The following is a 13449-nucleotide window of genomic DNA, read 5'->3' on the forward strand; positions in this document are numbered from 1 at the left end:
CACCAAAAAAAAAAAAAAAAAAAAAAAAAAGAATGCCCACGTCATAGACCCCAGGGTGGCTGATCTTCGGGTCATAAAGGGAAAGATGAAACTGGAAGAAACAAAGTGTGGAAGCAGCAGACACAGGTCATGCGGTTTTTCCATGAAACAGAAGCACCAAGGCCAAAGGATTTCCCTGTCCAAGCTCTATGTTGGGCATGACCTGTGACATCACTCAATGTTAAGGTGCATGTCGATATTTAAATATTTTAGAGCACAAATAAACTCAATATATGATAAAAAAAAAAAGACTGTATAGGATGGGGGTTTGAGTTTTTGCATGTGTGTGGAAACAAGGGAGGGATCAGATGAGAAAGAAAAAAGAGGTGACATTTTGCTTCACATTTTCAATTACTAAGAAAACAATAAACCGAAAAACCAATACAAACAAAAAAACAAGGTGCCGACTGATAAGGAACCTGGAAGTAATACATGGAACTAATGATGAACTGGCACAACAAAGGAAAAAACACAGAACAGACCCAAGGCAAAGTTCTAGCACATTAGTACATCCTTTTTATTTATTAATTCCTCCAAATGTATTAGTGTGCCACTGCTTCCTAGGAAGTGGCTTAAAGGCAGAAATATTTAAAAAGCAAAAACAAATACTTAAAAATTACAAATGTCTTCTATCCATTACAAAGTCACTGATGACTATAATTTATTTTGAGCTTTTACTAGAAAAGCGAAAATCCATAAATAAAGGCAGAAAAATTTAAACAAAGGGCTGCATTAATTAAACTATTTTTTTAAGACACTGGGTAGCCTGGGGGGAAATAATCATTGATTTCCTGAGTTAATCCTCAAATACATTATTTATAGTTTCCTTTATAGTCTTCTTTTCTGGACCTGTGAGTTTCTAGGAACACAAGAACCCTGCCTGGAGCTACTGTAAGGTGCTGAAACAAAGAAGGGTCTAACCATGAACCAGCAGGTTTTTCTTCCAACTGGAATGTAAAGTTTTTAATATAGGCATCATTTCCCCCCTAAATACAAGGTGATCACTGATAAAAGGTAATGTGCAATGTCTAAGGAATCACACCAAACAGAATTATTTTTTTAATTAAAAAAACTTATTGAAGTATAGTTGATTTACAATGTTGTTAGTTTCTGCTGTACAGCAAAGTGACAGAATGAACTATTGAAAAGGGCTTTTTTATGTGAAAGGGTGGGGAGGGAAAGGCCTCAGAGACAAAAATAGATATTAAAAAGTCATTCCACCACCTGGACATTTAACATACAAGTTCCTCTTTTCACTACAATGCGGCCTAAGCTACAAAGAAAATAAGCTAACCTGAGTTAGGATTCAATAACTCAATAGTACCTAAAAAATACAGGGAAAAACTTTTCTGCTCTTCTTTTTCCTTAATCCTTATTTCATAGATGCAGTGATCCAGAGCCCAAGTACTGGAACAGTACTGTAGTCCCCCCTGAAATCATTCCTTCATCTGTGGGTCTTAATATGTTATATTCTTCATGGGTAGGGAATATGGGCCAGACCAAACATTTAATAAATTTACTGACTGCCTATTAGGTGCTAATAAGCATTGTTGAAAAGTATTGGGAAGAATCAAAGAGAAAGACATTGAAAAGGAGGAAAGAGATATTGAGAAATGATAAACTATAAGCTTTCAGGAATGAACGTACTGTAGGGCAGAAAAGCTCAGATGTGTCTGAAAATCATTTCAGCTGCAATGGACTACGATGTTACAAATGTTAATGTTTGCTTTATGAATGACAGTAATTCAGGAGGAAAAAAACAAAACAAAAATAAAAACAAAGTGCCTGATATGAAATAGCTTTACCTGCAGAGGGAGGTACACATCATTCATAATGGGTAAGAATACACGTTTGCACAAAAATATTATGCAGGCTTGGGAATGACCCTTAGGTAAACAGTAGGGCAGATCTAGGCTGAGGGCAGGACATCTGATGTAAAGATCCTGGAAAAGGAGCTTTCATCATCATTAAGAATACGGATTCTTAAAAAATAAAAACTGGGGCTTCCCTGGTGGTGCAGTGGTTGAGAGTTTGCCTGCCAATGCGGGGGACACAGGTTCGAGCCCTGGTCTGGGAAGATCCCACATGCCGCGGAGCAACTAGGCCCGTGAGCCACAACTACTGAGCCTGTGCATCTGGAGCCTGTGCTCCGCAACAAGAGAGGCCGCGATAGTGAGAGGCCTGCGCACCGCGATGAAGAGTGGTCCCCGCTTGCCGCAACTAAAGAAAGCCCTCGCGCAGAAAAGAAGACCCAACACAGCTAAAAGTAAATAATAATAATAATAATAATAATAATAATAATAATAATAAAATAAAAATAAATAAAAACTGGTGAAATATGATTAAGTCTAGAGTTTCGCTCATTACTAGTAATGTGCCAATGTTGGTTTCTTCGTTCTGACAAAAGTACCATGGTAATGTAAGATGACAACATTAGGGGAAACTGAAACTAGGTTAAGGGGTAGAGTTCTTGTAGGAACTCTCTGTACTATCATTGCTGCTTTTCTGTAAATCTAGAGTTATTCAAAAATAAAACATTTATTTAAAGAATAAGTCATTTTAGTATAGCTGAAGGTAAACAAAACTCCTTTTCCCAGGATTAAGAAGTTTGCTTGAATTTCAGTTAGACTCACACAAATTTAAGAGGGAAAAAGGCACAAAACTTGAGCTGCTATTAAGTACATGTTCAAATTGTTTCAGAAATAAAGCCACAAAATTCCAGAATCCATACCCAGAAATTTTCTTTCAGTAACTCTAGAGTGGGCTTCAGAGTTTTAATCATGTGAATTAAAATATTTATTGAGCGCCTACTGTGTTCCAGGCTCAGGTGTAAGGGTTCTCTGCCCAGATGGAGCCTACATTCTAGTGGGAGGTAAGGAGGAACTCTAAACAACATACAAAACAAATTAGATATTGTTAAAAGTTAAAGGCCTTCCCTGGTGGCACAGTGGTTAAGAATCCACCTGCCAATGCAGGGGACACAGGTTCAAGCCCTGGTCCGGGAAGATCCCACAAGCTGTGGAGCGACTAAGCCCATGTGCCACAACTAGAGCCTGTACTCTAGAGCCTGTGAGCCACAGCTACTGAAGCCTGCGCACCTACAGCCTGTGCTCTGCAACAAGAGAAGCAATTGCAATGTGAAGCCTGCACCCCAATGAAGAGTAGCCTCCGCTCACCGCAACTAGAGAAAGCCCGAGCCCAGCAACGAAGACCTAATGCAGCCAAAAATAAATTAAAAAAAAAAAAAGGTTAATAAGGGCTACTGAAAAAATGTAACAGTGTAACAGGGTAAAGTGGGGCTGGAAAAGTCAGAGACTTAAAAATTACAATAAAAAATACCGTAGTTGGGCTTCCCTGGTGGTGCAGTGGTTGAGAGTCTGCCTGCCGATGCAGGGGACACGGGTCCGTGCCCCGGTCTGGAAAGATCCCACATGCCGCAGAGCGGCTGGGCCCGTGAGCCATGGCCACTGAGCCTGCGCGTCTGGAGCCTGTGCTCCGCAACGGGAGAGGCCACAACAGTGAGAGGCCCGCGTACCACACAAAAAACAAAAAAACAAAAAAACAACAAAAAAAACGTGGTTATAGGTGATCTCCTTGAGAAGTAGCATTTGAGCAATTTGAACAACATATTCAAGTTGTGCAAATATAAGTGGGCACAGCAGACACTCTCTGTGGAGGTGGGAGAGGGGACACTTTTTTTTAAATGGAGAAATTCTCATAAGCCTCTCCTCCCTCCTCTCAACATTTACCCACCTACCTCAAAACTCTGAGGATGTTATAATTTCATGAGAAAGTAGACCAACGAATAAGTTTACCACAAAGGATAGAGTAAAGGCTCTTTCATAAAAAAAAAATGTTTTATACAGAAATTCAGAAGAAATTTTCAGAGTTTTTCAAATCCATAGTAAAATAGAATATATAAAAATATAGCACTTATAAAAAAAAAGCCACAAAGAAACATTTTGTGTACAGATCTTCAGGAAAAAATACCCCCCCACACAAAGATGAGATAGTAGATTCACACATATATTCAAAGCCAGACAATAACATTTTATATCTGGTGCATTAAAATTGAAAGTCTAGTCTGTTTTTAGATTGAAGGTGGTGAAAGCACCAACGAGAATTGTGATGGTGATGAGACTTGGGGCTACATTATCTGGGAGATGAACTAAATGAAGATAGTTACAAAGAATGCATTTAAGGAAATACATTTTGAACCACTGCCATAGCAACAGAGTTCCTAGCTTCTCATGCATGAGCTACTTATTGTTTCTCTCTGAACATAAAAATACTACAAGGCCCACTCCGGAACCAACACCACTCTCCTGAATAATTAAGAGTAGAGTTCCTAGAAAGACTCAAAGGAAGGCCCTTTGACCCCCTGTAGGCCTGAGGAAGGGAGAACGAAGAAGGGACTTTAACACTAAGTTAGCTAGGTAGCTAGCGCTCTGGGAGTGCTAGTTCCTAAGCACCAGCTCTCTCCTGGAACCCAGGCCTATGCCTAGCCTCTCACTGCGTGTCTGTGTATTTGTCCCTGTTTAAAACCCTGCCTGATGTGTTGTTTTTCACAGGCTTTTTCCAGTTAAAACTCAAATTTTCATCTCACTTTCCTTCTTTTATGCCAGGTTATTTCTCAGCTCGGTGCTCACTTCTTATAGGGAGTCAGCTCAGAGCAGCTCCACCTGCCCAGTTACTCCAAATGCCTCGTCTTGTTGATAACAATCATGTTGTTATAAAGCACCTGTCTCTGCCACATAATTGGGCTTTCTGTGGATCAAGGTGCAGTTCCTGAAGTATATATAGACGTCTCTCTCTATAAACCAGAAAGTAGATTAAATAGGGCTTTGTGGTCTGACACCAGTGCTATAAGAAACATGTCTGAGTGGTTTTTTTACAAGCTTTCTAAAATGATGGGGTTACCTATTTCCAATCTGCCCCATGACACTCAGCTTCCTGTGGGCGCCCCATAGCATTTCCTTACTGTGGGTACTCAGATGACGATGCTTACTGACTGTCTTGGGCCCTCTGAATGGTAAATTAGTTGTAAGCAGGGACTAGAAGCAAGGCTCTAAGATTTCCCACGGAGTGACTCCGCAAATATATGCTGAGCAAAGATCATAAAATGTTGGAGCTGGGTCCATACTTTTCAGAAAGAGATAAAGGCTTAGGGAGGGAAGAATTTTGCTTAAGGTAACAGTTTGGCCAATATTACAAACCTTTTTCTGATGTGTTTTGTTCCAGATTTAGCAGGTCCTCAGAGGCACAAGAATCGGCTATGAGGGAAGGGGAGCTGTGAGAAGGCTGGCTCCCGTGCTGCTCTAACACAGCTTCCAGTTCTGCCATTTCCTGCTGGATCTTTAGCAGGTTATCTTGCATGGTATCCCTCTGCTGCAGACACGAGAAACGACACCAAGAAAGTTATACTCTTTTAGAAACTTGCCAGAAATCAAGAATATGTTACACCAATTAATTTTACCGTGGGACTTGAAATCACTTTGTATGGAATTATAAGTTCTGCCTGAGCACCTTTTTTAAAATTTATTTATTTATCTATTTATTTATCTACGGCTGCGTTGGGTCTTCGTTGCTGTGCGTGGTCTTTCTTTAGTTGCGTTGAGCAGGGGCTACTCTTCCTTGTGGTGAGCGGGCTTCTCATTGTGGCAGCTTCTCATTGCAGAGCACGGGCTCTAAGCGCACGGGCTTCAGTAGTTGTGGCACGTGGGCTCAGTAGTTGTGGCACGCGGGCTCTGGAGCGCAGGCTCAGTCGTTGTGGTGCATGGGCTTAGTTGCTCCGTGGTAGGTGGGATCTTCCTGGACCAGGGCTCAAACCCGTGTCCCCTGCATTGGCAGGCAGATTCTTAACCACTGCGCCACCAGGGAAGCCCTGAGCACCTTTTAATCTGACCATATTCATGCAATTAATGCCCATGAAATTATTTCAGAAAGATGTGGCAGGCAGATTAACCACTGCGCCACCAGGGAAGCCCTGAGCACCTTTTAATCTGACCATATTCATGCAATTAATGCCCATGAAATTATTTCAGAAAGATGTTAGAAGGGGAGAAAAAATTCCTCAAACTCTCCCAAATAGGCTTGTTTTATTGTGATGTCCTTTTGAAGTTGGTTATTTTCTTTTAAAGCTAGGGAGTGAAAAAATAAGGTACTTAAAACATTTTCGGTATTTAAAATTAGCATGATTCTGTTAACATCTTCCACAGGCTACATTTCAAAAATTTGGTATTGTGGTACTCATAAGAGATTTGGGTTAGTCCATATAAAAATGTCTAATCTCTGGCTTGTGAGGTCTCTTCCTTTTCTGGGATTCTTTGAACATTTAGTTTCTAACAGAACAAGCAAAGAGCTAATTCATTAATTTATCTATTTATTCATTCAACAACTATTTGTTGACCACCTATTATGTGTTAGGCACTGGGGATACAGCCCTAGAATGGTGCTGCCATTCTAGATGGGGACGGGGTACCTCGAGATCGCTGCAGAGAAGAACCAGCTATATGGAAGGATCCAGCAGAAAGAGCCCTCAGAAAGCCTGTAAGGCCAGTTACTGTTTTCAATTCAAGATAATGGGCTCCTCTTGCTTATGAGGCTCCTGATGTTTATTTCTCCTATTTCTCCATATGAAGAAGAAATCTGCTAAGTCTAAGGTTTTTGATAAGCGAAGTATTTGGTAAGTAAGGAGCTCTCCAAAGTATACATTTCTTCATTACTTTTAGAAGGAGCATGTATGGTTGCCAGCAAACCCTGGGGAAACAGATTGTTTCAACCTGTTTCTTCTGATCCTTGCAAATGACTTTGCCCTCTACTAAAAACAAGCCATCTACTTTCTCCTGCTACACTGAGTTCAGTTTTTAGGAGGTTTTTATGCCTGGGAAATGCATTCCCTGCTCCACTAAGGCTTCCACTACTACCCTGAGACTGCTTTGTTGCCAATGTCCACAGCAGCACCATTGCCACCACGTGGTGTCTTGTGAGTAGTTCCATCACTGATCAAATCCTAGCCAAGGGCTCACCTCAGTAAATCTGGAATGAAACCAGGATACCTGATAAGCTTCAAGGAGCTCTATCAGTCACTACTGCCACAACCATCACATCTAACTTCTGTGGCCATTAAATAGGTTAGAAAATCGGAAAAGTAATGGGAGAATTATAGGTACATAACTTTCCTTTGGGTTTTCCCAAAGCAGTTCCTTTATAACTTGGACAAATTCCCCTGCAGGCAATTGGCCTGATACATTTGGGAGACTAAACCCAAATTGGTTACCAAGTTTTCTTGATTCTAATTCTTGTGTTTCTTGAATTAGTCCTACTTTTCTTTCCTATTCCCACTGTGCTACTCTGATATCTACTTTTAATACAGCTAAAGTTCCCTAAAAGCCATGTTTATCATGTCTCTTTTTTCCATTAGGAGCTTAGTTGTATACAACTGCTCATATAAAAAGTTAACATTTTCTGAATACTGTATAATTATTACTCGTTATTGATCTCATGATAAATTCCAAATTCCTAAGCACAGCATTCAAAAGGGCCTTCACGGGCTTCGCTGGTGGTGCAGTGGTTAAGAATCCGCCTGCCAATGCAGGGGACATGGGTTCGAGCCCTGGTCCGGGAAGATCTCACATGCCGCGGAGCAAGTAAGCCCGTGTGCCACAACTACTGAGCCTGCACTCTAAAGCCCGTGAGCCACAACTACTGAAGCCGGCGTGCCAGAACTACTGAAGCCTGCACACCTAGAGCCTGTGCTCTGCAATAAGAGAAGGCACCGCAATGAGAAGCCCACGCACCACAACTAAGAGTAGCTCCCACTCGCAGCAACTAGAGAAAGCCCGCGCGCAGCAACGAAGACCCAACTCAGCCCAAAATCAATCAATCAATCAATCAATCAATCAATCAATCAAAAGGGCCTCCACACTCTGATCTTATCTCTTGTTTCTCCCCAAAACCACCACGTATGCCCTGTTTTCGTCACATAGGACAACTTTGTGTTTCCTGGGCATGATTTCACGCCTCTGTGCCGTTGCCTTGATTTACTGCCTCTCTTCTCTTTCCACCTGGAAAAAATTCTCATCTTTTAAGGTCCAGCTTGAATATCTCCTTCAGAAGTCCCCACCAATAATACATCTCCTGTCAGGAACAGATGACCCCTCAGTGCTTCATTTATACTGCTAGTGCATTAGTATACCAAAGTGGAATGTTCCTCCCAGATGGATGGAATCCTTCCTTAATCATTTTTGTATCCCTAACACCCAGCAGGCAGTAAGCATTTAGTAAATGTTTAATGCAGAAATGAATTAATGAATAAATATAGTTAATCAGTCTTTGATAAAGAACAGATACTAATGATACCAAATTAGGATTTATCTCCTATATATGTCTCCCCAGTTCTGTATAAACAGACCTTGGGAAAAGATCCCACTTCAATCATTTTGCTTGTTGGAGCTGCTCTAGATTTAAGTTAGCCCTGAAATCTGACTTTGGCTCTGTTTTGGGTAGATGCTTCATAAAAACAGGTTATAAAATGAACCTTGAACAAATAGACATATATCTCTGGGAACAAGATCAGAAATATAGAAAACAAGGAGGTAGCTTATTGAATGTCAAATATCATACAATATGGCTAAGGCAGATGGAATCAGAAACCGAACACTACAACTCTAAAACACAAGGGATAAAAAGGTGAAAGTCACGTTGACAGAGCCCCAAATCCACACTGAGAAAGGATCATAGTAATTGCAAACAGAGAAAAGGCCTCCTAGGGAATTCCCTGGCGGTCTAGTGGTTAGGACTCTGCACTTCCGCTGCAGGAGGCACAGGTTCGATCCCTGGCTGGGGAACTAAGATCCTGCAAGCTGTGCAGCACAGCCAAAAAAGAAAAAAAAAGAAAAGGACTTCAAAATCTTTTCATTAATTTAGTCACCATGGCAATCCTGCAGAAGTGGAGAATACACGTGACAATTCAGGCACAGAACAGGCAGTGGTCTCAGAGGTTTCTTCCTGACTCCAGCAGGCTTCAGTCCTGGAGGGATTGGCTCTGTGTTGAAAACAGGCAGAAGACAAGCCCTCTATCTATAGTCCTCATGACAATGCCAAGACTCAGAAGTTTAGAACTGGATACTACCCAGTGTTGGCAAAGGTATAGGAAAATGGGAGCTACCAAGTACCACAGGGGCTGGAAGAGCACAGTTTGGTTCAGTCTTTCTAAAGGACAATTTAATAACATGTATCAAACAGAAAAATTCCAGTCCTAGGGATTTATACTAAGGAAGTCACTGGGGATGTGGGCAAATATTTAGCTATCAAGATAATACTACAGGGACTTCCCTAGTGGCGCAGTGGATAAGACTCTGCACTTCCAATACAGGGGGCCTGGGTTCGATCCCTGGTCAGGGAACTAGATCCCACATGCATGCCACAAGTAAGAGTTCGCACGCCACAACTAAGGAGCCCGTGTGCTGCAACTAAGGAGCCCACCTGCTGCAACTAAGACCCGGTGCAACCAAATAAATAAATAATTTTTTTTTAAAGATAATAATACAGTGCTGTACATGATAGCAAACTGTGTCTCTTGCCCTGAAACCCTCATATTCAGCAATAGGTTGAATAAATCATGGTGTACACAAGGAAAGAATACTATATAGTAGTTAAAAATAAATTCACTGAAGAAAATTTAGTGACATAGTAAAAACAATGTAAGTATGTAGAGTACCATCTGAATGTTTTTTAAAGATAAGGTATACACACACACACACACCCCTGTGTACAACAGGAAGAAGAAAGAATATATACCAATAAGTTAATAGTAATGATTTTTAATGCATAGAATTTAATTTTAAAAATAATTAATACAAGTTCATGGTATAAAATTCAAGGCACAAAAGGATATTCAGAGAAAAGTAAGGCTTCTTCCTTCTCCTTCTCCCAATCATCTATTTCCCCACCTGAAGGCAACAACTATTACCTATCTTTTCTATATCATACCAGAGATAAATGTTAATATTTACCCAACCAATCTCTCTCTCTTTTTTTTTTTTTTTTAAGTTTTGGCTGTGTTGGGTCTTAGTTGGGGCATGCAGGATCTTTCATTGTGGCAAGTGGCCTCTCTAGCTGTGATGCGCAAGCTCAGTAGCAGCGGCGCACAGGCTTAGTTGCTCTGCGCATGTGGGATCTTAGCTCCTCAATAGGGATGGAACCCGTGCCCCTGCAGTGGAAGCACGGAGTCTTAACCACTGGACTGTCAGGGATGATTTTTATTTATCTGTATTTTCTAAGTTTTTTATGATGCACATATACAATATTATAAGACTATCGGTTTTTCTCAGTTTTATCTAATCTGTAATTTCAGGAAGTTCAGAAAAAAATGTCATTTTTTGCTAGCAGCTGAAGGTGTATTTAAGGTTTAGGTGAGAAAAAGAAGTCATGGCAGGATGATTCAAGGTGGTCCAGGTATCTCCATTTTAAGAATGTACATACTATAGTTCAGAGATGATAAGGAAATTGCCTTGAGTAACACAGCCAGGTACAGAACTCTCACCAATATTACCACCAGCAACCACTGTGTCCATATGCTAAAAAAATAAGTTGAGTGTCTTCCCTGGTGGTCCAGTGGTTAAGACTCTGTGCTCCCAATGCAGGGGGCCCGGGTTCGATCCCTGGTCAGGGAACTAGATCCCGCATGCATGCTGCAACTAAAAAATCCCACATGGCACAACTAAAGACATGGCGCAACGGAAGGAAGGAAGGGAGGAAGGAAGGAAGGAAGGAAGGAAGGAAGGAAGGAAGGAAGGAAGGAAGGAAGGAAGGGAGAAAAAAAAGCTGAATGAGCCTGAAGTTTTGAATGTGAGAACTTAGAAAATTTTGGTGCCACTCCTACAACATAAAAATTAGGATACAGAGCCAGGTTCTGTGAGGAATATGATGTTAATTTTTAGATGCTGTGGTAGAGAATGCTTTTTCTAGGAGACTATTCTGCCTGGAGTACTGAAATATTCATGTTACCAAATGTTGTAGATATGACAAAGCTGTTACCCCCCTCACAAGTCACCAAAATATCGGATATTTACCACTAGGAGCAAGAAGTAAAATTGTGTACTTTTTAAAGAAAAAAGATGACTTACAGGCACTGAAGAACAAATAACTATACGATTTAAAAAGAAAAAACAAAAAGAAGTATCCACCAAACAGTGAAAGGCTAGATAGTGTCTAACAGGAAGAGAACGCTGTAGGTGTCAATTTGGTACTGAGAAGAAACACACCCCTCTATTTGATACAGTAGTGCTTTCATATATGTTTTTGCTATAGGGCAAATGGGTTTTGAAGGTTTCACTTATTTATTAAATTCAGTATTTAGTGTTCTGCAGTGAGCATGTTGGTACGTACATGTGTGTATGTGTGTGTATGAAATAGGAGGTAATGTGTTCCATCTCGGTGCTTACAATCCAATTTGAGGAGACAAGGTCCCACACACAACTGTTATACCATTAATTCTAAGAGGTGATATAAGCAAATGTAAGAATGCGGGATGCATAGCACTGAGAACACCACACACACACCCCCATGTGCTTTTACCTGAGTGGTTAAGATATCGCTCTGAGAGGACAGCCCCAAACAGTCTTCAGAAAGGCTTGTTTCACTCTCATACTCGGATGATGCTTCACCTTAAATGATAATAAAAACAGAGATTCAGATGTAAAAACAGACAGCCAATACTCCAACTTGCAGTACGTGTTTCTTCTCATTGACAGGACAAACTTCACTTTCATGTCACACAAAATGATTACACTCTTTGTTTAGGGACACCGGATTTCCTCTTAGGAATCGTAAGGATGAAAACCAGAAGCAAGCCCACCAATAATTAGGGCATTAAATCTCATTCAAATAGAAAAGATGTTCTAGCTGAGTAAAGGACTTTTGAGGAAAAGCACCTTGGGAGGAACATGGTTAAAGTTTAAGAAGCAGTTACTTTCATTGTACTTGGAAACTCGTAAAATGTGCTCCCCCAAAGGCATAAACATTTAGTTCATTTCTATAAAATAGACAGGGGCAAACACAAAAACCTGGTTCCAATACCTAAGTCTGAATCCACACTCTGCTCTTCTTGGCGATTATCCTCTTCCAAGCCAGTTTCCCTTTCGTCATCATCTGAAAGCAATTCCTTATCACTCAGAACTTCCTGGTTTTCAGACTGATGCCCCACTTGTTTGGAAAGAGGATCAAACATCAAGAAAGGATCCTGGGTGTTTGTATTAGCGGTCAAGTCTTCCACTGCACTGCACCGTGAAGAAAATAAGCTATCAGAACACCTCGCTTCCTCATGAAGGTGATGTTCCTGGGATGCCTTTGCCGATGTTACCTGGTCACTGCAGTCATTTAAGCTATTCTTCAATGATATTAGGTTCTCCTCTGTTTCCTTAGATAGACCCTCTGTGGCAACAGCATTATGTCTGGTAGATGGAGACAGTGTATTGGTTACTTTACCAAATAAGTGTTGGAAGCAGGGAAGCTCTTCATCCTCACTAGACACATTCTCTTCTGAGGACTCAGCCCCTCTTTCGTGGCCCTGAACCAAACATGTATGATGGGCTAAAGGGCCAGGGCTCCTTCTGAATTCTCCTTTTTGGACACTTTTGCTAAAAACAGCAGATCTTTCCTTAATGTCACTTTCAGCAAAGTTGCTATTTTCCTTTATTTTGTCATCATTTAACAACTCATCAGGTGTCTCAGAACAAACCTGAGAAGCATGGCTTCTTCCCATAGGTTGTTCTAGGTTATCTGAAATTAGACATGGGGAGAAATCTTCATTAACAGTCTGAAGTGTGCCTTCATTTTCTCCTTGCCTTTTTATTTCAGGAAGTTGACAGTTACTTACAGGAAGACTTTGCTTATAGACTTCGGGTTGCAAAAGACCTAATCTGAGCAAAGCACTTAATTTAGGTCCTCTGTTTCTATCTAGTTTTGCTTGAATGTTTTCACCACTGGAACCTACTTCATTAATACTGCTTGAGCTGACTTCTTTAAAAGTGTTTTCTCGACTGTTATTTTGGCTAATTGTGCTCACTGTACTTTGAATGATGCTCTCGTTTTCCATTGCTCTTTCAGGTGACATTACAGGTTCCTCAAACTTTTCCTCTGACAGGTTTTTCTTACATATAGTTTTAACAGATGACCTGATGGGAGAAAGTGATGGTAAAAGATATGGGTTGTGTGAAATCCCATGTTTATTTGCAATAATGAGCTCAGTTTTGTTGCCTCTGAACTGTGATGACTGACAAAGCCTAGTTACTCTTTTTGGGCTACGTTTGGCATGATCGCTCGGCTTCTTATCTTTTTGATCAGCGACAGGGAAGTCCACAGTTGTATTAATTGCCCGCACATGCTTGATTTTAGACTCACTCTTTC

The 13449-nt window shown here is 40.8% G+C and overlaps 1 protein-coding gene and 1 non-coding gene across 2 annotated transcripts in view; one reads left to right on the forward strand and one right to left on the reverse strand.

Annotated features, from left to right (window-relative positions):
- The window catches only part of BRCA1 (BRCA1 DNA repair associated), a 61413-nt gene that overhangs the window by 20905 nt on the left and 27059 nt on the right, over positions 1-13449 (reverse strand). The window contains exons 9-10 of the mRNA XM_007449887.1: positions 11620-11708; positions 5256-5427 (exon numbers count right to left, since the gene is read on the reverse strand). Of these exons, the coding sequence (XP_007449949.1) occupies positions 5256-5427; positions 11620-11708 (261 nt within the window). The remainder of the gene's footprint in view (positions 1-5255; positions 5428-11619; positions 11709-13449) is intronic.
- TRNAG-CCC (transfer RNA glycine (anticodon CCC)) lies at positions 10643-10715 on the forward strand. The gene has a single exon. It is a non-coding gene; the product is annotated as a tRNA-Gly (tRNA).

This window comes from Lipotes vexillifer, unplaced genomic scaffold, assembly GCF_000442215.2.
Source record: "Lipotes vexillifer unplaced genomic scaffold, Lipotes_vexillifer_v1.1 scaffold2106, whole genome shotgun sequence".
Lineage (NCBI taxonomy): Eukaryota > Metazoa > Chordata > Mammalia > Artiodactyla > Lipotidae > Lipotes > Lipotes vexillifer.